Source organism: Chanodichthys erythropterus, chromosome 23 (genome assembly GCF_024489055.1).
Source record: "Chanodichthys erythropterus isolate Z2021 chromosome 23, ASM2448905v1, whole genome shotgun sequence".
In the NCBI taxonomy this organism is placed as follows: Eukaryota; Metazoa; Chordata; class Actinopteri; order Cypriniformes; family Xenocyprididae; genus Chanodichthys; species Chanodichthys erythropterus.
This window is the reverse complement of record NC_090243.1, coordinates 28200599-28225222: the sequence shown is the minus strand read 5'-3', so window position 1 is coordinate 28225222 and position 24624 is coordinate 28200599. Positions and strand designations below refer to the sequence as shown.

The following is a 24624-nucleotide window of genomic DNA, read 5'->3' as shown; positions in this document are numbered from 1 at the left end:
GTTGTATTTATTAACATTAGTTAAAGGTGCCGTAGAACGTCTTTTTAAAAGATGTAATATAAGTCTAAGGTGTCCTCTGAATGTGTCTGTGAAGTTTCAGCTCAAAATACCCCATACATTTTTTTATTATTTTTTTTAACTGCCTATTTTGGGGCATCATTAAATATGAGCCGATTTAGGCTGCGGCCCCTTTAAATGCTCACGCTCCCCGCCTACGGAGCTCGCGCTTGCCTTAAACAGTGCATAAACAAAGTTCACACAGCTAATATAACCCTCAAAATGGATCTTTACAAAGTGTTCGTCATGCATCATGTCTAATCGCTTAAGTACAGTGTTTATTTGGATGTTTACATTTGATTCTGAATGAGTTTGATAGTGCTCCGTGGCTAAAGCTAACATTACACAATGTTGGAGAGATTTATAAAGAATGAAGTTGTGTTTATGAATTATACAGACTGCAAGTGTTTAATAATGAAAATAGCAACGGCTCTTGTCTCCGTGAATACAGTAAGAAACGATGGTAACTTTAACTACATTTAACAGTACATTAGCAACATGGTAATGAAACATTTAGAAAGACAATTTACAAATATCACTAAAAATATCATGATATCATGGATCAAGTCAGTTATTATTGCTCCATCTGCCATTTTTCGCTATTGTTCTTGCTTGCTTACCTAGTCTGATGATTCAGCTGTGCACAGATCCAGATGTCCTGCCCTTGTGTAATGCCTTGAACATGAGCTGGCATATGCAAATATTGGGGTCGTACATATTAATGATCCCGACTGTTACGTAACATTCAGTGTTGTGTTGAGATTCACCTGTTCTTCGGAGGTCTTTTAAACAAATGAGATTTATATAAGGAGGAGGAAACAATGGAGTTTGAGACTCACTGTATGTCATTTCCATGTACTGAACTCTTGTTATTCAACTATGCCAGAATAAATTCAATCTTTAATTCTAGGGCACCTTTAATGCACTGTGAACTAACATGAACAAACAATGAACAGCTGGATTTTTATTACCTAACAAAAACGATCAATAAATACTGTAACAAATGTATTGTGTATTGTAATGTATTGTAAATGTAATGTTAACATATATAGTAAATTAATAAATAAAACATGAAGTCAATGGTAATTATTTGGCTACCAAAATATCTTCTTCTGTGTTCTGCTGAATTTTTAGTACTTTTTGAAAAAAATCATTATTATTATTATTATTATTATTATTATTATTATTATTATTACCCAAAACAAAGCAAAAAAAGTACACGTACACTATCGTTCAATCATTTGGGGTCAGAAAGACAGCTGGAATTTATAAATTAATACATTTATTCAGCAAGGGCCCATTAAACTGATTAAAAAATGACTTCTAAATTCTTGCAAAACAAATCTATTTCAAATAAATGATGTTTGAACTTTGTATTGATCAAAGAATCCTGAAAAAGTGTCATGGTTTACACAAACTTCTGAAGCAGCACAACTGTTTTCAACACTGATAATAATCAGAAATGTTTCTTGAGCAGCAAATCAGCATATTAGAATGATTTCTGAAGGATCATGTGACACTAAGAATGGAGTAACGATGTTGAAAATTCAGCTTTGATCACAGGAATAAATTACATTTTACAATGTATTCGCATAGAAAATTTTAAATTGTAATAATATTTCACAATATTACTGTTATTACTGTATTTGTGATCAAATAAATGCAGCTTTACAAAATAAAATATATACATTTTATAAAAATTAAAATGCATCAATTAAGCTAAATTATCACAAAATTAATTAATTTAGTTTAATTTAGATATTTACATTAACACAAATGTGGGGGTTGAAAATAGAAACACTACTAAAAAGAACCAAAATCTCACTGTCAAAAGACTAAAAGTTCCCATCAGCCACACAGGTTACATTAGTGCAGTTCTGGCCAATTAATGGCATTAAAGTCAAGCTGAGTGTTTCCTGATAAATGACAGAGCGCTGCCCTGCTGAAAGTCTCCTTCATCTGAGCTGATTGATTTAACACAATTACAGCAGGGATGAGCAGTTACAAACCCAGCCTGTGTGAGAACATCTCAAAGGACAGAAGCTCGTTCGGTCCTGAAGTTTCTGTTTCAAGATGAACATGGGTACAAAGTCATATTGAACATAAACAAGTCATGTAACAGGCAGCTAATGCACACTTGGCATGGATTTCGACAGAAGCAAGCTCTTCATGCAAACACAAACGTGACCAATGCAATTCAAGTGTGAATATTTAACATATTCAAAATATGACAGGAACATAACATCTCATACGACACTGATCTTGCAGAGGCAGAAGCTTTTGCATAGTGTTTCGGGCCTTAAAGTCAAACTCGTTCTGTACATTTAACAATGAAAATGCATCAGAAGGCATGAAACAACCAACTGCTTCAGGCGTTCAGTGTGTGTATGAGTTTGTGATTGTGTGCAGATGTGTTTTGGACGCTTCTTCAAAAGAACAGAAGCACAATGCATTATTCAGTCCAACATTTCAAAGGTTTCAAGTGTACATATTCGGCACGTCCTGACATATATTTGAGCTTGTGTGGACTGTGACGAGCAGGAGACGGCGATGAGAGACAGTGACAGGAAATTAAAACGCATACAAGAACAGAGGCTCCTTTAAAATGGAGCCATAACCAGTCAAACTAGCTGCTACCTAGAGAACTAGAAAAACGGGATATCAGTAATCAGTGTGCAAACACACACACACACACACACACCTTATGAGAAACACTGTTAACACATTATAATAAGGTGTCATTAGTTTACTAAATTAGTTGATATGAACTAACAATGAACAACTCTTCTACAGCATTCATTGATCTTAGATCGTATTAAACTACTACCAATACATATTTTAAGATCAAAAGGTGCATTTGATAACATTAGCTAAAGCACTGTGAAGTAACATGAACATTTTCATTAACAAGGTTAATTAATTAATGCTGTAAGAATATATTGCTCAATGTTAGTTCATGTTATTTCATGCATTAATGTTAAAATGAAACCTTACTGTAAAGTGTTACCAAAACATCAACTACTTCCTAATCAAAAAATGAAGGAATTTCAGAATTGCTGCTAAAATTTAGGTAATAATTTGGAAAAATTCGAGAATATCTTAATAGGAACATCAATATGAATCAAATAAGTACTGAATGAATTCATACAGGTTTAACTGACTGACTGACTAATTCATTGACTGACTGACGGACGTTCTTGGATCATGGATTCTTGTTGGGGAGTCAAGATTAATTTTCCAGTTCCTCTTAAACATTAAACATCTTAAACGAACTTGGGTGCAAGCTATGTTTTTTGATTCACTAAAAAGAGTAATTTGTTCAGGATTCACACTACTTTGGTCGTGCTGTTGGTTTTTGATTCACTAAAAAGAGTTGTTTGTTCAGGATTCACTCTACATTGGTCTTGCTGTATGTTTTTGATTCACTAAAAAGAGTCGTTTGTTCAGGATTCACACTACTTTGGTCGTGCTGTCGGTTTTTGATTCACTGAAAAGAGTCATTTGTTCAGGATTCACACTACTTTGGTTTGGTTGTACTGTATGTGTTTGGTTCACTAAAAAAAGAATCAATTCATTAGAAACATTTGTTTGGGAATCATACTACGCTGGATGAGCTGTACACTACTGTTTGAACCGCATGGAGTTGGTAAGATTTTTTAATGTTTTGGAAAGAAGTCTCTTCTGCTCACCAAGGCTAAATGTGATCAAAAATACAGTAAACGGTAGAAATGTGAGATATTATTACAATTTAAAAGAACTGTTTTCTATGTGAATGTATTTTCAGCATCATTACTCCAATCTTCAGTGTTACATGATCCTTCAGAAATCATTCTAATATGCTGATTTGCTGCTCAAGAAACATTTCTGATTATTTTCAATATTGCAAACAGCTTAATAAAGCTAAATAGAATGTACAAAAGAACAACAGTTATTTAAAATAGAAAATTTTAAATAAAAAGTGTTTACAGTCAAAAAATACTTTCTGACCTCAAAATTTCGAACATTAGGGTAATGTCATAAACTATATTGGGCCATGAGGCTGGTCTTTTCAGCAGGTCTAAAGAATGTAACTACAGTATATTAATCATGGAAAGTCACATCCGGAATACAAGGCCTGAGCATAAGCAGGCAGGAATGTGGACAGCCTTGAGGCAGGAGGGGGCTTACGATGACATGATGACACCTGGAAAAACATTTATCCATCCACGTCCAGCCACTAACAGAAGGACCTCCAGGTTGAATGACAGAGCGACAGTCTGTAAAGTCCATAAACAGAGAAACTTCCTAAAGGGAGCAACAGCAGCACTGGGCATATTTCACAGGCTCGAAACAGGCTCTCAGGGCTTAAGCAGCATCCAGGAGTCTATTTTCATGTGAAGAATGAAGATGACACACTGGGAAGTCCTGAGAAAAACACTGCAGCTTGTGGGACTGAACTTCGAAGTCAAACTTACTTTAAACTCAGGATAACTACTGATTAGCTGATTATTATTTGCATGTTAACCGATAAAAGGCAAACATTAAAATTCGATACTATTTTGTCTACAGTAAATCAATTAAAATCACAAAAAAATGTGACCAATCACGGAAAGTAGGGACACAAGTCGGTTCAGGGGCATTTTGAGTTATTCACAGATTCTGAAAGTTTAGTCTCCAATCTTTCCAACGAATCTTTCCAACACATGGAAATCTGATAATATTTGGAAAAGTTGTGGCCATTTGAAGGTAGGTACTCAAAAAAGCTCTAAAAAGAGAAAATGCTTCTAAAACTTGTGCAGTTCTCGCCTGTTCTCACCTGCTGGGAGTAACAATATTTACATCTCATTTACATCTCATTTAGTTAAGCCATACCCCCTGTAAAGCTGCATGGTTGCATAGCAACGACAGATGCAACAGGAAAAATACGGGAAAAACGGACTGCATACTATTAATAATAAAGGATAATGTGCATTGTAAATGTCAGTAATTTATCTTTTAATTTATTTTTCCTGGTTTAGACCTCCGTTAGTGGTTAGACGTGGTTTGAGTCAAAGGATTAAAAAAATCCTGTACATTAAACTCTTCATAAATACTTTTACTTTTGACTCACATTTAACGGCTACAGATACTTTATACTTTTACTTAAGTAGGAATTTAATCTGATACATTTACTATTAAGTTAGTAAATCCTTGTTAAGAATATTAAGTAGCACTTCCTCCACCACTGGCTAAAAATTATTAGCATCACATTCAATTCAAGAAGGCTACCAGACAGGTTTACGTGGGCTAAGTCATTCACACCAGTCAATTCAAGCAATTGAAGCGTTATTCAAATTAATAGCAGATGCTAACATTACCATCTAAAAGCACGTTATAGTAATTAAATTTAAACGACAGTCCTGAGCTAGCTAATAACAATAGACACATGAGAAAACGTATACAGTTCTTAGAATGAACACAAAACGACAAACTTTGATGTTTATGGAAACTCACCCCATACACTCTAAAAAATGCTGGGTTAAAAACAACCCAAGTTGGGTTGAAAATGGACAAACCCAGTGATTGGGTTGTTTTAACCCAGCGGTTGGGTTAAATGTTTGCCCAACCTGCTGGGTAGTTTTATTTAAACCAACTATTGTTTAAAAATTGCTATATGGCTAGCTTAAAATGAACCCAAAATAGTTGGGAAATTAAAAACCAGATGCAATTAGAGACAACAATAATAGACAAAAGGTGAATGTTTATTAATAAGCTTTAATATTTTATGAATATAAATTTAATAGTTTAATAGTTTATTAATATAAATTTATTAAGCAATTTAATAAATGTTTATTGTTTAATAATTATTCATTGAACATTAATACATGTTCATTTCCAACAGGGTTAATTTTAATTCAATACAGTAATTTTTAAACAATAGTTGAGTTAAATAAAACTACCCAGCAGGTTGGGCAAACATTTAACCCTACCGCTGGGTTAAAACAACCCAATTGCTGGGTTTGTCTATTTTCAACCCAACTTGGGTTGTTTTTAATCCAGCATTTTTTGTAAGAAACAGAAAAGTATTCTTGCAGATCTCGTTGGCTCCAATGAAATTGGAAAGTTGTTCGGGCACACTTTCTCTTTGTCAGGGTCTTCTTCGTGGATGTAAGCGTCTGTTTGCCTCTAAATGTCCAATAATTCGCCACTTTTTTCCGCAGCTAAAGAATCCAGCAGAGCCGGTGCTGCATACTAAGTAGCCACGCTTCCCTTGCAGGGCGGGGCAATAACAAAAGAAACAAAAGCCGGCATATCCGATTCCAGTAAGGAAATACAAACAGACAATGACACGCCCCTACTGCGAGATAGAATCTTTTTCAAACTTAAAATGTACGCTTTAAATAAACCAATGCTGCTATCTCAAACACGGAGAGGCTTCTTCGTGATCTCAACTAACAGATTCTGCCAAAAAATGAAAATCACCAATTTTGAAAAAAAAACGCTTCTTTCTCATTTTGCGCAAATGTTGTGCTGCCGACTTGTGTCCCTGGTTTCCGTGACGGGTCACAAATAAGTGCATTTAGGAATCAAACAATGTAAGTATGAAAAAATTATTTTACTTTTGAAAAAGATGACAGTTTACAGTGTTTTGAAACTAATTGGGGTGGTTTCCCGGACAGAGATTAAGCCTAGTCTTAGATTAAAATTGCCCTTTAAACCAGATTAACAGAAATCTGCTTTCTCTGTCATGGTTTAAAATAGTCCTAGACTTAGTATAGTCCAGAGTTAAAAAAAATAAAGTTTAGGTTCATTGAATCACACAAGGCCAAGGACATAAAATAAGCCATGAACATGTGACATAAACACAAAGACACAAAGCTACTTATGGTTCACCGTGTGCACAGCATATAGCAGGAATAATATTCAAATCTAATCCTCAGTCATGAGAAATGCATGACGGAAAGTGCACAGAATCTCAGAGGACCCCAAAGCAGTGAGTGGAAAAATCTAGAAGGGTACAGGAGAGACATTAGCGGGAAAGAGAGAGACGATGCAAAAATAGAAAAAACAACAAAAGAGATGATGTAAGATTAACAATATTCAAGAATGGAATGCATGGAGCACTGAAATATGTCGTCTGCATGTCAACAAAGACAGATGATGAAAGTGTGAGAGGGATGTTGAGGGTGTGAAGGAGGAGGAAGGGTGTTACGTGGCTCTCAGCGGTTTCTCACACAGCAGTGCCACAGATGTAGACGTCTGACTGAGTCCTGGCAGAGATGTTACCATGGCACCCAGCGAATAAAAAGCTCAACCCTCCCAAGATGAGCACCAGCTCTCAAGACACACACAAGCCTGTATGCTTTGCTGCCTTTACAGCTGCTCTGTGGCAGATCACTGCATGAACCCGACAAAGAACGACATCAACTGATTCACTCTGTAAACATAATGAACAGTCACACCATTTTGGAAGCAAAACCATAATATTTCTGTAGTACATCTGCAAAGAACCACGTGACAAGTAGTGTTAAAATAGAAAATTTTAATAAATATATGTATTGTAAAATGTCATTTATTCCTGTGATCAAAGCTGAATTTTCAGCATCATTACTCCAGTCTTCAATGTCACATGATCCTTCAGAAATCATTCTAATATGCTGATTTGTTGCTCAAGAAAAATGTATGATTATTATCAACGTTGAAAACTATGGAAGCTTGTTTCTGCCTTGAAATAAAAAATTTAAAAATACTTTTTATCTCACAATTCTGGCTCTTTTTCTTGCAGTTGCATGATATACTGTAAGAATTATGTGATATAGTCAAAATTGAGAGTTATAAACTCAGAATTGAGAGTTATAAAGTCAGAATTGTGAGTTATAAAGTCAGAATTGAGAGTTATAAAGTCAGAATTGAGAGTTATAAAGTCAGAATTGTGAGATATAAAGTCAGAATTGTGAGTTATAAAGTCAGAATTGTGAGTTATAAAGTCAGAATTGTGAGTTATAAAGTCAGAATTGTGTGATATAGTCAAAATTGAGAGTTATAAAGTCGGAATTGAGAGTTATAAAGTCAGAATTGATAGTTATAAAGTCAGAATTGATAGTTATAAAGTCAGAATTGCAAGTTATAAAGTCAAAATTGAGAGTTATAAAGTCAGAATTGTGTGATATAGTGACAATTGAGAGTTGCAAACTCAGAATTGAGAGTTATAAAGTCAGAATTGTGAGTTATAAAGTCAGAATTGTGTGATATAGTCAAAATTGAGAGTTATAAAGTCAGAATTGAGAGTTATAAAGTCAGAATTGTGAGATATAAAGTCAGAATTGTGAGATATAAAGTCAGAATTGTGTGATATAGTGACAATTGAGAGTTGCAAACTCAGAATTGAGAGTTATAAAGTCAGAATTGTGAGTTATAAAGTCAGAATTGTGTGATATAGTCAAAATTGAGAGTTATAAAGTCAGAATTGAGAGTTATAAAGTCAGAATTGTGAGTTATAAAGTCAGAATTGTGAGTTATAAAGTCAGAATTGTGTGATATAGTCAAAATTGAGAGTTATAAAGTCAGAATTGAGAGTTATAAAGTCAGAATTGTGAGTTATAAAGTCAGAATTGAGAGTTATAAAGTCAGAATTGTGAGTTATAAAGTCAGAATTGTGTGATATAGTCAAAATTGAGAGTTATAAAGTCGGAATTGAGAGTTATAAAGTCAGAATTGATAGTTATAAAGTCAGAATTGCAAGTTATAAAGTCAAAATTGAGAGTTATAAAGTCAGAATTTCAAGTTATAAAGTCAGAATTGAGAGTTATAAAGTCAGAATTGTGAGATATAAAGTCAGAATTGTGAAATATAAAGTCAAAATTGTGAGATATAAAGTCAGAATTGTGAGATATAAACTGGCAATTGTGTTATAATGTCCATTTATTTGAAATAGAAATCTTTTATAACATTATACAAATTATTTTTAAAAAATCTTACTGACCCCAAACATTTGAACAGTAGTGTATAACAAAATAAATTTGCTTTATTTTGTATTTAACTACTATGCTTCCTGTGTTCCATGTCAATAACATGTTATATGAATATGGTTATTACTCAGTACCATAGTATCATCATCTGACACCATCACTGTACAAAGCTACCAGCATCCTTTTTGGTAAGGGTGCTATTAAAATATATATTGATAAATGTTAATGTCTTCAAGACTGGGCAGGACTGGTCACTGTGGTGTTTTATTCAGCACCACATATGGTTTGGTAGGGTGTGCTTTCATGTATCGATGACAATATCCTCTGCTCTCAAAGCCAAACATGTAGGTCTACTTAAGATGTTAATGCTAATGGCTAGTATGGATTTGGCCAAGCAGTCACAATGCATGTGTAGCCAGAGTGTGCTGTTTACTAATTGAGCTAACATGGATTATCAATTGCGGTCATGCTGAGAGGACGATTATAAATCACTAGGAACAAAAGCTGCTGCAGGCAGTGAGATGTCACCAGAGCCCAGCAGGATCGGATGGGCTAATTAGCTTGCTGGCTAAACACCATTTATCAGGGCTTCACAACATTAGCAGCGAAGCTAATGAACAAACTTACGATTATAAACACACCAGAGGGACAAACTCTCTTGTGTGGAATTGAGATTAGCCATTATTCACAATGTGCTAGTCAGGGTCGAAGAAGAGCAAACTTCCCAAATTCCATTGCTATGACAGTATCATGATGCTTTTCCTGGATGATTCCTAGAGAACAAAAAGATTTATTTAGCATGAGTAGGTCCGAATCTGATGAGTCAAACTGAGAGATAACAGAGACTCACACTGTCATCAGCCGAAGGAAAATTAGAGGAAGAGGTAATCATTAGTGATGCACTGAAACACCAAAACTGAAGTTAATGTTTTCATTTAGCAGAAAACCAAAACCAAAAAAAAATTCAATAATGGTGGATCCAAAATGGTCAATATTCATATTCATGCATTTTATTCATAATTATGTTAATAGTTTATGGCTTATGATTTATCAGTTTTACTTTTGATTTCATATATTTATGTACTTCTACTTTATATATTAATTATCATCATATTTTCAACTATTTACTTGTTATTGTACCCTTATGGTTATTCTTTTGGTATCTTTAAGAGTATGTATGCTTGTTATATTCAATTGTTCCTCAAGTGTTCCAATGTGACAGGTCATGTTGACACGATTGTGCAAAATATGTCTGTTATTATTTTAGCTGACATGTAATGTAAGATAATGTAAGATTTGCAAAATCCCCTTAAGGGAAATGCCCTATTTCTATTTTCATCTATTTTTACATTTGACCAGTCTATGACATGATGGGTAAATTCATCTGACCTTTTCTGATCAACGAAAACAAGGTTTGAGTAAATTTCCCTATTCTACTAACTATTAATTACTTCTTTCTGATTGTTATTTTACCTTTTGTTTTTATTAAATATTTGCATTATCGATTAAAGTTTGCGTGTGATGCTAAATTTAATTGCAATGAATAAATAATTTTTCTTCAATGTCATCAATAGCCTGGATCTCATTTTCTCAAGTTTTTGCATCAAATAATCAATTAATTCATTAAGTTTATATCTGTTAGTTGTATATAAACATTTAAAGGTGCCATCGAACATTTTTTTACAAGATGTAATATAAGTCTAAGGTGTCCCCTGAATGTGCCTGTGAAGTTTCAGCTCAAAATACCCCATAGATTTTTTTAAATTAATTTTTTTAACTGCCTATTTTGAGGTATAATTAGAAATGCGCCGATTCAGGCTGCGGCCCCTTTAAAGGGCGCTCTCCGCCCCCTCCCGAGCTCTCGACTCTATCATTGCATTAACAAAGTTCACACAGCTAATATAACCCTCAAAATGGATCTTTACAAAGTGTTCGTCATGCAGCATGTCTAATTGCGTAAGTAGTGTTTATTTGGATGTTTACATTTGATTCTGAATGAATTTGAGGCTATGCTCCATGGCTAACGGCTAATGCTACACTGTTGGAGAAATTTATAAAGAATGAAGTTGTGTTTATGCATTATACAGACTGCAAGTGTTTAAAAATGAAAATAGCGACGGCTCTTGTCTCCGTGAATACAGTAAGAAACAATGGTAACTTTAACCACATTTAACAGTACATTAGCAACATGCTAACGAAACATTTAGAAAGACAATTTACTAGTCTGATGATTCATACTGGCTGCCCTTGTGTAATGCCTTGAACATGAGCTGGCATATGCAAATATTGGGGGCGTACATATTAATGATCCCGACTGTTGCATAACAGTCGATGTTATGTTGAGATTTGCCTGTTCTTCTGAGGTCTTTTAAACAAATGAGATTTATATAAGAAGGAGGAAACAATGGAGTTTGAGACTCACTGTATGTCATTTCCACGTACTGAACTCTTGTTATTAAACTATGCCGAGGTAAATTCAATTTTCAATTCGATGGCACCTTTAAATTGCACATAACGCCGTTTTTATATCAGCTTGATATTATATATTTGATATAATGATATAATTATGTTTCAATTTGGTGTTGTAAAATTGCCTATTTCTCTGGATTTAAACATTCTTGGAATCATTTGGGATAATTTAAATACACAAGTCAACAAAATATATACCACCATTCTAGTGGTTTTTGGATATTTTAATCCAAAAATCTTACATATCGTGCCATTAAAGAGTGTCAAAACCACATTTATTGTTTGAATTCTATTATAAAATTGACAGAATTTGAAAGCTCAGACTTTGTTTCATATCAAATGTAACAAAGCACAAAGCTTATTGTAATTGTTTGAAGGTAGTCAAGCTACAAATAATATTTAGTGAATTTATGTCTAGACTAAAAGATCTCAGTTCATCACAATGAAGATCAGTTAAATTCAAGAAATCGATTATGTCAACCCAGCTCTAGTGTCCACACAGCTGCCTTTCCCCTTTCACCTTTCCCGCCATACAAAACAGTTCCAGCCAAAACCAAAAATTATTTTTCGGTCACTGAAATTCCAGTGCATCACTAGTAATACACAGTCAATGTTCCTGGCCATTCCCAAGCTTGATTAAATTCAATCAAAACACATGCAGATGTGATAACAATTACACAATTACAATTAAGAAAAACAGAAGCTCAAAAGTGAGGACAACCTCTGCCTTCTTTCCCTCTCTCGGCTAAAGGGATTTGGAAACAAATGTGGAATATCTGATACAGTAGCTTGACATCTAGTAGTTTATCATAAACACTGGCTCTCTTTATTCAAAATACATGACAACCTTGCATCAAGAAACAACATGTGGGTGCAGAAAGGCCATGTTTTCACTAACCCACAGACTACACTTGGACAGACTGCAAACTGTGAAATATATACTGTATAAATGCCAAATATCCAGCTTTTTTTTTTTTAGTATGTGAAAAATAATGAAATAGACAACCATTGCCACTTCATATAAAACAATTTCTCATTAAACTGTGTTGGTAGTATTCTACAATGATCGATCACATGAACAACAAAATGCTGAATACCATCAAAAATCAGCTTATTGTAAAAACCAAACAATGCATGAACGCATACATGATATTTTAAAATCAATACTGATTTGCTTTTTTATGTCAAAACATATAAACATGCACACAAGACACATCTACGAAAATACCAGTGAAGCGTCTTTATATGCCGAAATCAGGGTAATTGGCAAAAATAGCTTAAAGTTAGCTTAAACAGTTTGTGAACCCCCAAAAAAACAGACACTTGAGGCATTATGACTGGGTTAAAACAAGTACTCGCACTCATTGTTGTCACAATACCTCATTTATGTTTATTTTTAATTCAGCTAGTGTCATCTCATCAGGTTGTCATCTCCGAAATTATTATGAATATTTCGAATTTTAAATCCAATTTTAGAGGGATAGTTCACAAAAAAATTATTTACTCACTCTCAAGCTGTTCCAAACCTGTATGGATTTCTTTCATCTGCTGAACACAAAATATGATATTTTAAAAAATGTCTTTAACCAAACAGATGATGGGACCCCACTGACTTGTAAAGGATTTTTGGGTGAACTATCCCTTTAAAGCTGCAGTCTGCAACTTTTTTTGTGTTAAAAATAGTGAGAATATACAACATGAATCCATTTTCCAAACGTGTTTTTGTCTTATCCTGAATTATTATGGTACACTTATAATAAGTGTTTATGTTCGGACTATTTCAGACCGGACTGGTAGGACTCGCCGCACAGTATCACAGTAACTGCGTGACTCGCCATAGACATACACGGAGAAAAGTAGCTCCGGCTAGAATGTTCCTCCGCAAGATGCGTGCAGTTCTGTTTATTAACTGCTAGAGGGCCAAAAATCGCGGACAGCAGCTTTAAGTCAGAATGTATTAATAGTTTTGGCATTTTTCTTCCGTTACATTCAAATTTAATCAGAGATCAGCGTCTCTCCTAAAACAAATAAACAAACAAACAAACCAAAAAAAAGATTCATGCACACTAATGCCATACCCTGTCTTTGTCTTCGGCTACATCACATAGCACGTCGTCCAGGTCCAAAATGCCTCCGTCTCCATGTTCTAACCGATGAACCTGTATCCAGTAGCCTGGGTCCTAAGAGAGGAGAAGTGGACAGAGAGAGATACAATCAGGCAATCTGTGTCACAACGACATTCAAATGTATATATTTCCTCCCACTTCCTCAAAATACCCCTAACTTGTTGTCAGTAAAAGACGAGACACAGACAACAGAGTGACAAATATTCAGTATAGCATTGAATGAGATAAAGAATCAATGCAAAAATAACCCAGTGTAATTAAAGGTGCCCTAGAATCAAAAATTGAATTTACCTTGGCATAGTTGAATAACAAGAGTTCAGTACATGGAAATGACATACAGTGAGTCTCAAACTCCATTGTTTCCTCCTTCTTATATAAATCTCATTTGTTTAAAAGACCTCCGGAAAACAGGCGAATGTCAACATAACACCGACTGTTACGTAACAGTCTGGCTCATTAATATGTACGCCCCCAATATTTGCATATGCCAGCTCATGTTCAAAGCATTAGACAAGGGCAGCCAGTATTAACGTCTGGATCTGTGCACAGCTGAATCATCAGACTAGGTAAGCAAGCAAGAACAACAGCGAAAAATGGCAGATGGAGCAATAATAACTGACATGATCCATGATATCATGATATTTTTAGTGATATTTGTGAATTGTCTTTCTAAATGTTTTGTTAGCATGTTGCTAATGTACTGTTAATTGAGGTTAAAGTTACCATCGTTTCTTACTGTATTCACGGAGACAAGAGCCGTTGCTATTTTCATTATTAAACACTTGCAGTCTGTATAATTCATAAACACAACTTCATTCTTTATAAATCTCTCCAACGGTGTGAAATGTTAGCTTTAGCCACAGAGCATAGCCTCAAACTCATTCAGAATCAAATGTAAACATCCAAATAAATACTATACTCATGATCCGATGCATGCAGCATGCATGATGAACATGTTGTAAAGATCCATTTGAGGGTTATATTAGCTGTGTGAACTTTGTTTATGCACTGTATAACTCCACTTATAGTCGAGAGCTGGGGGGGGGGGCTAGCAAGAGATTTAAAGGGGCCGGGCCGGGCCGTGCACTGAATCGGTGCATAGTTAATGATGCCCCAAAATAGGCAGTTAAAAAAATTTATTTAAAAAAATCTATGGGGTAATTTTAGCTGAAACTTCAGACACATTTAGGGGACACCTTAGACTTATATTACATCTTGTGAAAGAACGTTCTACGGCACCTTTAAATACAGATCATTTTACCTAATATTAGTGGGAGTTATATATATTTTTGCTTATTAGAGAATCACGTCATTAGCTTAAGCTTGTCGGCTGTCTTAGGTAGCTGAATAAAGAAAACGGAGATAGTGAAAAAACATTTCAAATGTTCACAACAGCAGCCATCAATGTCACAAAGTCACAGTCTGATGTATCCAAACAACATCAGCAGCCAGTAACTGTAATATTTCTGTATTTGATCGTGTGTACTGACTGAACTCAGCTCATCTGAACCGCTGTAATCTCAGAACTGGGCACAGCTGAACAACCCACAGTCAGCTTGGCATCCACAGACCCTGGAAGAGCTTCAAAGCGAGCTGATGACGAAGATGAAGATGGGAGAAATTGGGGTCGCACACCGATGGAATGCAAGTCTCTGCCGACCACATTGCCGACTGCCAGTCTATGCAGGCCATTTGACCAGAGTAATGAGTGATTTCCATCTGTAGCTTTATGTGCCTTATTATCTCTCTATCTATCTCTCTTTCTTCATTTTTCATCTCTAATCTGATGTATTTCCAAGTAAAACTGGATATGCAATCAGAAAAAGAAAAAAAATGCTTGGCATGACATAAAAAATAATCCACAAGAGCCGACTGGACCGTGAAAAGTCTCTATTCTGTATGTCAAATATTTGGAAGTAAAGGCTTCCTGGTGACGTCAAGCAAAAAGAAAAGACAGTTCAGAAATGTTGATAACTGATTACAAAGATGTATATAAAAAATATATACCTATTTTATGATATATAATATTATGATTTGATATATAATATAATGAATTGTGCACAACAAGAACTGGAACATGTATTAAGAAGGTCCATTTTTAATGTAAAAATAATTTTAAGATAGTGGAAATATGCATGCATAAATAAATATCCAATATTATACGTCCAATATCCAGCAGTCAATATTGATAAATTAATAATAAATATTGATATTGACGAATAACCAATACATTGTGCATCCCTAATGTCGACTCGTTTTTCCCTCTTTTCTCCCTCTTAGTATTTCTCCTAAAGAAAAAATTGATTCGCAAGCATTAAAAAAAAAACAAAAAAACATGAAGCTAATTCATATTAGTTGACTTATAATTATAGCAATTATATAGAAATTATCTATCCTAATACTTCAACAACCACAAAATAATTCAGCAGAGTAATAAGTCACAATCAAATAAACAGAAACATGAACCCCTTCAAAGGAACAATGTCAACAAGTTCATCCAAGTTTTAACAGAGTTAATCTGGAAGACATTTTCTGGCCACAAACCCAGAACAAGACTCAGCAAATATTTGAACAAATTTGCTGCTGAGACGACATGCACTGCTGGCCAGCGCTTCGTCCTCCCACATTTACAGAGGTCGTTAAAACCCAGCGACTAACATGCAGATTTAAGATCAAATGGACCCAATAATCACCAAAAGATGGATGGAAACGGAGATGAAATGAGAGGGAAAGGCTTGTTCTCCTGTTTGGAGGGATATCTGTGCAGTAGTTATTTATGAAGGAGGGTTTGCAGGGATAGCCCAGGCCTCATATGCGTGATTTAAGAACGGAACTATGCACAAGGAGAAAAGAAGACATTGTCCCTCTGTGGTGTGAGGAATGAAATATTAAAGCATGAAGGGCAAAGGAAAGATAAAGCAGAATAAGTTAGTTCACCCCCCAAGAGAGAGAAAGACATCTGGTCTTATCTGCAGGAAAGTGAAGTGTGTGACATGCAGACAGGCTCTCACTACGCTTCCAAAACTACACAAAAACATGGTGACAGTGTTGGATGTAATGCATTTAAGTAATGTGTCCAAGTGTTACAATAAAGGGGTTACAAGTAACGCTATTGCTTTTTTGTTTAATGTAGCTCAACTAGAACCCAAGAGGGTATTGCCATGCCAGAGACATGATGATGGATGAAAAAAACATTCAAAGATGGTGTGCGATCAGAGTATACATGGACGCCAATGCATCTAAATAATGTGTTACCACAAATGGGTTACAAGTAACACTTGCTTTTTTTGTTCATGTAGCTCAACTAGTAGAACATTGCACAACCAAAACGAATGCTGATAAAACACAGTTTCTTGAATAAAAGTTTCTGCCAAATGAATGAATGTAACCTTTTTGAGGTAATAGGTTACAGTTAGCATGCATTTATTATCATATGCTCACATGTCCCAACAGAAGGTCACTATGCCAGAGACGTGATGATGGATGAAGACAACATTCCAAGATGGTTGCGATCAGAGTAGACAAGGACACCAATGCATTTAAATAATGTGTTACCACAAATGGGTTACAAGTAACACTTACTTTTTTTTTTTTTATTTGTTCATGTAGCTCAACTAGTAGAACATTGCACAACCAAAACGAATGGGTTTGATTCCCGGGAAACACACATGCTGATAAAACACACATCTTGAAGTTACTTGGATAAAAGTTTCTACCAAATGAATAAATGTAACTTTTTTTTTGAGGTAATGTGTTACAGTTAGCATGCATTTATAATCAGATGCTCACATGTCCCAAGAGGAGCTCGCCACGACAGACACATAATAATTTGGATGAAGATAACATTCTAGGGTTGTGTGTGATCAGAGCAGAGCAGAGACACCAATGCATTTCAGTAATGTGTTACAATAAGGGGATTACAAGTAACACTATTGCTTTTTTGTTCAATGTAGCTCAACTAGAACCTAAGAGGATGTTGCCATGCCAGAGACGTGATGATGGATGAAAGTAACATTCCAAGATGGTTGCGATCAGAGTAAACAGGGATGCAAATGCATTTAAATAATGTGTTACAATAAATGGGTTACAAGTAACACTTTCTTTTTTTTTTCTTTTTTTGTTAATGTAGCTCAACTAGTAGAACATTGCACAACCAAAACGAATGGGTTTGATTCCTGGGAAACACATATGCTGATAAAACATACACCTTGAAGTTTATTGGAGAAAACTTTCTGCAAAATCAATAAATGTAACTTTTTTAAAAGGTAATGTGTTACAGTTAGCATGCATTTATTATCAGATGCTCACATGTCCCACCAGGTCACCATGCCAGAGATGTGATGATTTGGATGAAGACTATATTCGTGGATGGTGTGCGATTGGAGTAGACATGGATGCCAATGCATTTAAATGTGTTACCACAAATGGGTTACGAGTAACACTTTCTTTTTTTGTTCATGTAGCTCAACTAGTAGAACATTGCACAACCAAAACGAATGGGTTTGATACCCAGGAAACACACATGCTGATAAATCACACACCTTGAAGTTTCTTGGATAAAAAGGTTTCTGCCAAACCAATAAATATAACTTTTTTTAAGGTAATGTGTTACAGTTAGCATGCATTTATTATCAGATGCTCACATGTCCCACCAGAAGGTCGCCACGCCAGAGACGTGATGATTTGGATGAAGACAATATTCGTGGATAGCGTGCGATCGGCGTAGACATGGATGCCAATGCATTTAAATAATGTGTTACAATAAATGGGTTACAAGTAACACTATTGCTTTTACTTTTTTTATGTAGCTCAACCGGTAAAACATGGCACCACCAAGGCCTGCGACATGGGTTTGATTCCTGGGAAACATATATGGTGATAAAATGAACACCCTGAAGTCATTTTGGATAGAAGTTTATGCCAAATAAATAAATGTAACGAATGTTTTTTTTCAGGTAATGTGTTACAGTTAGAATGTATCTATTATTAGCCGCTCGTGTGTCCCAAAAAGTGATCACCTTGCCAGAGACGTGATGATTTTGTCACAGGTGGCATTTCACTGAGAAGACCTGATGAAATGATGACCTGCAAGTCAAACTTAGCGCTCCATTCTGAGAATGCAGAAGTAACGTACTACTTTCCATGAACAGAAACAATATATAACGTAATTGTTTTATTAGGCGTAACACAACATAATATAATGCTTTTGTAAGTAGCGTTCCTTTACACTGACACACACACAGAACAAACATTTCTTTCTCCACCACAAACACATCTATTATCAGCCATTCACGTGTCCCATGAGGAGGTCGCCGCACCAGAGAGACGTGATGATGGATGGAGATAACATTCCAGGATGGTGTGCGATCAAGCAGACAGGGACGCCTTTGTCAACGCATCATTTATAACTCGATGAAGTAATACAACCAGGTCTGAATCACAACGCTGAACAAATCCAGGCTTCAACTAATCTAACTAGGAGCAGCCCAGACCTCATCCATCTCAATCCAGGGGAGGAAAGGGTGTATCAGAAAAAGAAAGAGAAACAATGTCCACAGCCAGCTGCAGAGCTTGTTCAAATATTGTTCTTTTCATGAGTACCATCCCCTCGATTAATTTATTCTTTCAGATGCTGATGAGCTTTAAGCAATCTTAAGTTCAGAAGTTACCCGCAGACAGCCGCTCCATTGTCGTACCCGCAAACTTTTCCCGGGAGAACGGAAAGGAAGTGAATGAAACAATAGAGACGAATGCTCAATAAAAGCATATTTAACCTTAACAAAGAAGACAAATCATTCCAGAACTAACCACAAGCTTTATCTTTGCAAAATCACGGCGGTTGGGCGACATGTCATGACACTTTCAAAGGCTGTACAGCACCTAGTGTATCAAAGACCTATTGTGAGCAGCACACCCGAGGCAAGAGCCATGTGTGAGAGACGCTTGATCCCGGTGAAAGTGTAAATATACCCTGCTGGTGTAAATATACATTTTCTTTCAAAACTGCATGTTTGACAGGCTGGGAAAAAGTAATAAAAATTTACAGTGGGGTCCAAAAGTTTGAGACAACATTGAAAATCTTGATTTTCATGCAAGTCTGAAAATTAAAATACAAAAATAAATAGTAATTTATACAGATACAAATAGTTAAAAAAAAAAAATGTACATTTAAAAAAAATATTTTTTTTTTCAGCTCAGCAATACATCATTTGTAATGAAAAAAATGTTCGACATTACAAACAAGACAAACAAACACTTATGATCTCAAGTACCATTGTTTGTATAGTAAAAGTAAATGTGCGCAGTCAAGTACTTTGGTTTCCCGATGAGTCACATTACATCACTTCCTCTAGTTGTGATAACATCAGAACAGACCTGATCTCTGTTACGATCTCTACAACACAAGAAGTCTATAAACTGCATACAAGACAACACTTGTTCCTTGTTCTTTGAGAATGACAAGCACTGTATTTATTTGTGCACTCGATTTTTTCGAGTCAGGCGTAATGAACATGAAAAGGTGTTTCATGCTATAGATTTTACTATATTGTGGTTTTTAGCATGAATGAAATGCTGTATTGACCAATCAGAAGCCAGGTCATTAACTCTGTTATTATCCATAGATATTAACCATTATTTGGGGGGTTTTAGGCACTTAGTTTAAAGTGCATACAGAAGATGCATATAAATAAATAAATTGTTACCTTTAAATTCTTTCAAAGAATTATCTTTTTTAGTAATTGTGTTAAAAAAAAAAAAAAAAGTGCATTGGGGGGAAAAGATCTAAAAAACTGATGTTTGAGATTTAAACGGTTCCTAGGATTTTTTTTATTATTATTATTATTATTTCCTTGTTGTTTAACTAGTATGACTGCTGGTTTGTCTCAAGCAGAATAGTTAGCCACCACAGTAATCTAAATAATTATTCATAACCATCAAAATTACTTATAATTATTTTTTTGTTGTAAAATCTGTCATTTGGCCTTAACATGTTCAATGCGGCAACAAGTTTTGTCATGAAACTCTAGATGGCGCAGGCTGATGGGTCTTAGCGCAAGCTGATGATAATTAGGGCTGGGACGATACATTGATTCTCGATCGATACAATGAATCTGGATCTATCCTGATATTTTCTCTCTCTAATCGATTCTGAGCTTGGTTTAACAGCAGATGGCGCTCTAGGCTAGTTTTTAACCACACACTCTCAAACGCTCATGAAGAAGACTGCTGGACAGCGCTTGTGCGTTCGGCTGAGTCACGTGAGTGGTTAAATATACTTGCATCTTGGCTCAGAATGCTTTATGATGTGAGATTTGTAATTTGCTTTAAACTTTACGAACTTTATGAATGATTAGGTTTAAGTGGTGTGTAAAGAAACTGGAAGCAGGCAGTGTACAAGTGTTTCTAAAGTACGTATAGTAGTGCCATCTGCTGTTTAAAAACTAAGCTCAGAATCGATTCGAGAGAGAATCGTGATACATCAGAAAATATCAGAATCGCTCCAAATTCTTTGTATCATGAATCAAGAATTGATGTATTGTCCCAGCCATAAAGATAATTACAGCATTAACTTCTGGCAAAAGCTGATGTCCATGTCACTTCTGCAGCCAATGAGCTTGTTGCTCACACATTTAAATGGCTGGTTGGTTTCATTCACTATAGCAGTTTGCAGCATGCCTCAGAGTGCCTTTAAAGGGTTAGTTCACCCAAAAATGAACCTTCGTTAATCTTCGAAACACAAATTAAGATATTTTAGTTGAAATCTGATGGCTCCGTGAGACCTCCATAGGGAGCAATGACACTTCCTCTCTCAAAATCCATAAAGGTACTAAAAACATATTTAAATCGGTTCATGTGAGTACAGTGGTTCAATATTAATATTATAAAGCGACGAGAATATTTTTGGTGCACCAAAAAAAACTAAATAACGTTATATTTAGTGATGGCCGATTTCAAAACACTGGCTCAGGAAGATTCGGAGCACAAATGAATCAGTGTATCGATTCATGATTCAGATTACATGTCAAACTGCCAACGGCTGAAATCACGTGACTTTGGCACTCCGAACAGCAGATTCGATACACTGCTTCAGGAAGCTTCGGATCATAAATGAATCAGTGTTTTGAAATCGGCCATCACTAAATATAACGTTATTTTGTTTTGTTTTTTGGCGCTCCAAAAATATTCTTGTCGCTTTATAATATTAATATTGAACCACTGTACTCACATGAACTGCTTTAAATATGTTTTTAGTACCTTTATGGATCTTGAGAGAGGAAATGTCATTGCTCCCTATGCACTGAGCCATCGGATTTCAACTAAAATATCTTCATTTGTGTTCTGAAGATTTGTAACGAAGGTCTTACGGGTGTGGAACGGCATGAGGGTAAGTAATAAATGACAGAATTTTCATTTTTGGGTAAACTAACCCTTTAAAACCCTCCACCTTCCCCAGCTCCACCTGTATAGATCTGCTATGGGTTATTGATATATGCTATTTGTGCAGCAGCACTATGTCTTATGCTGTGTTCACACCAAACGCGAATAGAGCGTCTGGCGCGAATGATTTCAATGTTAAGTCAATGTACAGACGCGTATACGCGCGTCTGGAGGTCTCGCGGCGCGAATGAGGCGTTTAGTGCGGCGCAGAAGACGCAAATTTGCCTCGTTCGCACGAATGACGCGAATTGAGCGTTTCGCCCGATACGCGCGAATGGTGCTTTTTGTGCATTTACGCGTTTGACGCGAATTCGTGTCTGACGCCCGAGTTGAAAAATTTGAACTTTGCCGTAAATTTGCGCCGCGTTAACCAATCAGAAGCCTGCTTGCTGCTGTGGCGGCAGGCCCGCCCGGAGTCACTCATTCAAAATGGAGGAACGACTGATATTATCAGTGAGCAGTCACCCAGAGATTTATGACACAAGTTCATACTTCAGACAGGAATAAAAAGGAGCTCGCTTGGAAGAGTGTCGGTGAGGAGATTGGGCTACCTGGTAAGTTGTAAATACACATTTCACTTTTGAGTCACGTACACGTTTATCGACCCGCGGCCTTCCCGCGACGCTGACCCCTACGCCGCTGTTCTGCTCTCCAGAGTAAATACAAAGCAGTGACTCTCTCGATGAACGCACGATCAACATCAGCCATCTTGCAAACAGACAACCGCCTAACACTTGCCCCTCCCACAAGAAGCGTATTTCGCTTCGGACGCTTGTTTGCGGTAGACGCGAATTTGACGCTCTATTCGCGTTTGGTGTGAATGCAGCATTACTCGCAGCAGAGTATCTCGTATTTATTGGCAGTAGCAAGTTCCTGTACTTGCTCTGAAGCAGCAGCAATATTCTACAAGCTAAAATCTACAGCAGCAGCAGCATAGCAGACCTATTCCGCCAAGACCAAATACATTAACATTGTCATATCCATTACCATGCTAACAATCTTCAGAGAGTTGTCATAATAGAACTGGTTTTATTCAAGTCAAAAATTATTTACAATGATTTAAATCAACCAGACAAAAGCAAGTTACACCAATAAAATGATTCCTATGGGTCAAGTGAGATAGAAACTGTGCAATTTCACATCTTCATGCAGCTTAGAACAGGCCTTACACATTAACTCCAATTGATGATATTATTATTTTATAAATATAATAGTGTATTGTATTTTTGGCAAATGTAAAGGTCCTTTCACAACATATGTGAAATGAATAAGCCTCAGGCTGAAGGAAATGCAAAATCACATCTGTACAGTAGAGGGCGCAGCTCAGACAAGAAAGTTCAGCACTCTTCAATAATAAAAGCTAAAAATGTAACAAATATGATTATCTAAAGTCATTTTTGCTTATTAGTATGGTTGAATTTGATCATTGAAGGTCAGCAGCAAAGATTAATAGACTTGGTTAATAAAGTGAGATTAAATACATAGGGCCCTATTTTAACGATCTAAACGCAAAGTGTGAAGCGCACGGCGCAGGTGCACTCAGGGCGTGTCCAAATCCACTTTTGCTATTTTAACGACGGAAAAACGGTCCGTGCGCCGGGGCGCATTTTTGAAATGGGTTGTCCCTATTCTCTTAATGAGTAATGGCCGTAACATTCAATAAACCAATCAGAGTGTCTTCTCCCATTCCCTTTAAGAGCGAGATGCACTCGCGCCATGGCGGATTGCTATTTACATGCCGGAATTTGTTGGCGGAAAAACTGAATGCTTTTCAAGCGAAGAAACTGATCTGCTCGTGCGCGAAGTTAAAGCGCACGAGCAGATCATCTACGGGACAAGCAGGATATAACATTATATATATTATATTATTATATATTATATAACATATAACATTATAAAATACACTGACTTATTAAACACACCGATTCAACTGAGGAGTTCAACGAGTGATGTTTTGCTGAAATTACCTGTTAAGTGGCCAGTCAATCTTTCAGTCGTCTGCGTTGGATGCAGGCTTTCAAATATCTCCGCGCGATCAGTCAGTTAATATGTGTGTGTATTGGCAAGATTGTTCAATTAATTAGCCAGTTTCGTTCATCATCATAAGTAGTAATAGGCTGAATTGAAAATAGGTAGCCTAATTCTAATACACACAATGACTATTCATCATTACATTTTTATATTTATGTAGCCTACACAATAATATTCTTTTACACTGTAATCCTTTTGTTTTTAATATTTGGCATGTTTGTGTGATGCGTATCCCTGTGTGTAATAAGCAAAGTCAACGCGCACTGTGGACGCTCCCAGAGGTGCAGTTTCTACCAACGCGCTCTAACAAAAAAATATTGCGCCATTGACTTTAGACTTTAGACCAGGTTTGAGTTGGTCTATGGCGCAGTCTATTTTCAGCTCCTTAAAATAGCAATGCACTGGCAATGCGCCTGAACACACCTCTTTTTTAGACCAGCACGCCCATGGGCGCACTAACTGGCGCAAATGCATTTACTAATTTAAGGACGTGGCGCTGAACGGGAAAACGCAAACGGCGCCGGACGCAAACTAGCAAACACACTTGCGCTGCGCCTTGCGTCGCATTGCGCCGG

General features: G+C 36.1%; 1 protein-coding gene across 6 annotated transcripts in view; it reads right to left on the bottom strand.

The window, feature by feature from the left end:
• pard3aa (par-3 family cell polarity regulator alpha, a) overlaps positions 1-24624 on the bottom strand; it is a 560621-nt gene that overhangs the window by 481526 nt on the left and 54471 nt on the right. For all 6 annotated transcript variants that reach the window (XM_067377333.1, XM_067377327.1, XM_067377329.1 and 3 more), the window contains exon 2: positions 13532-13633. In XM_067377333.1, the coding sequence (XP_067233434.1) occupies positions 13532-13633 (102 nt within the window). The remainder of the gene's footprint in view (positions 1-13531; positions 13634-24624) is intronic.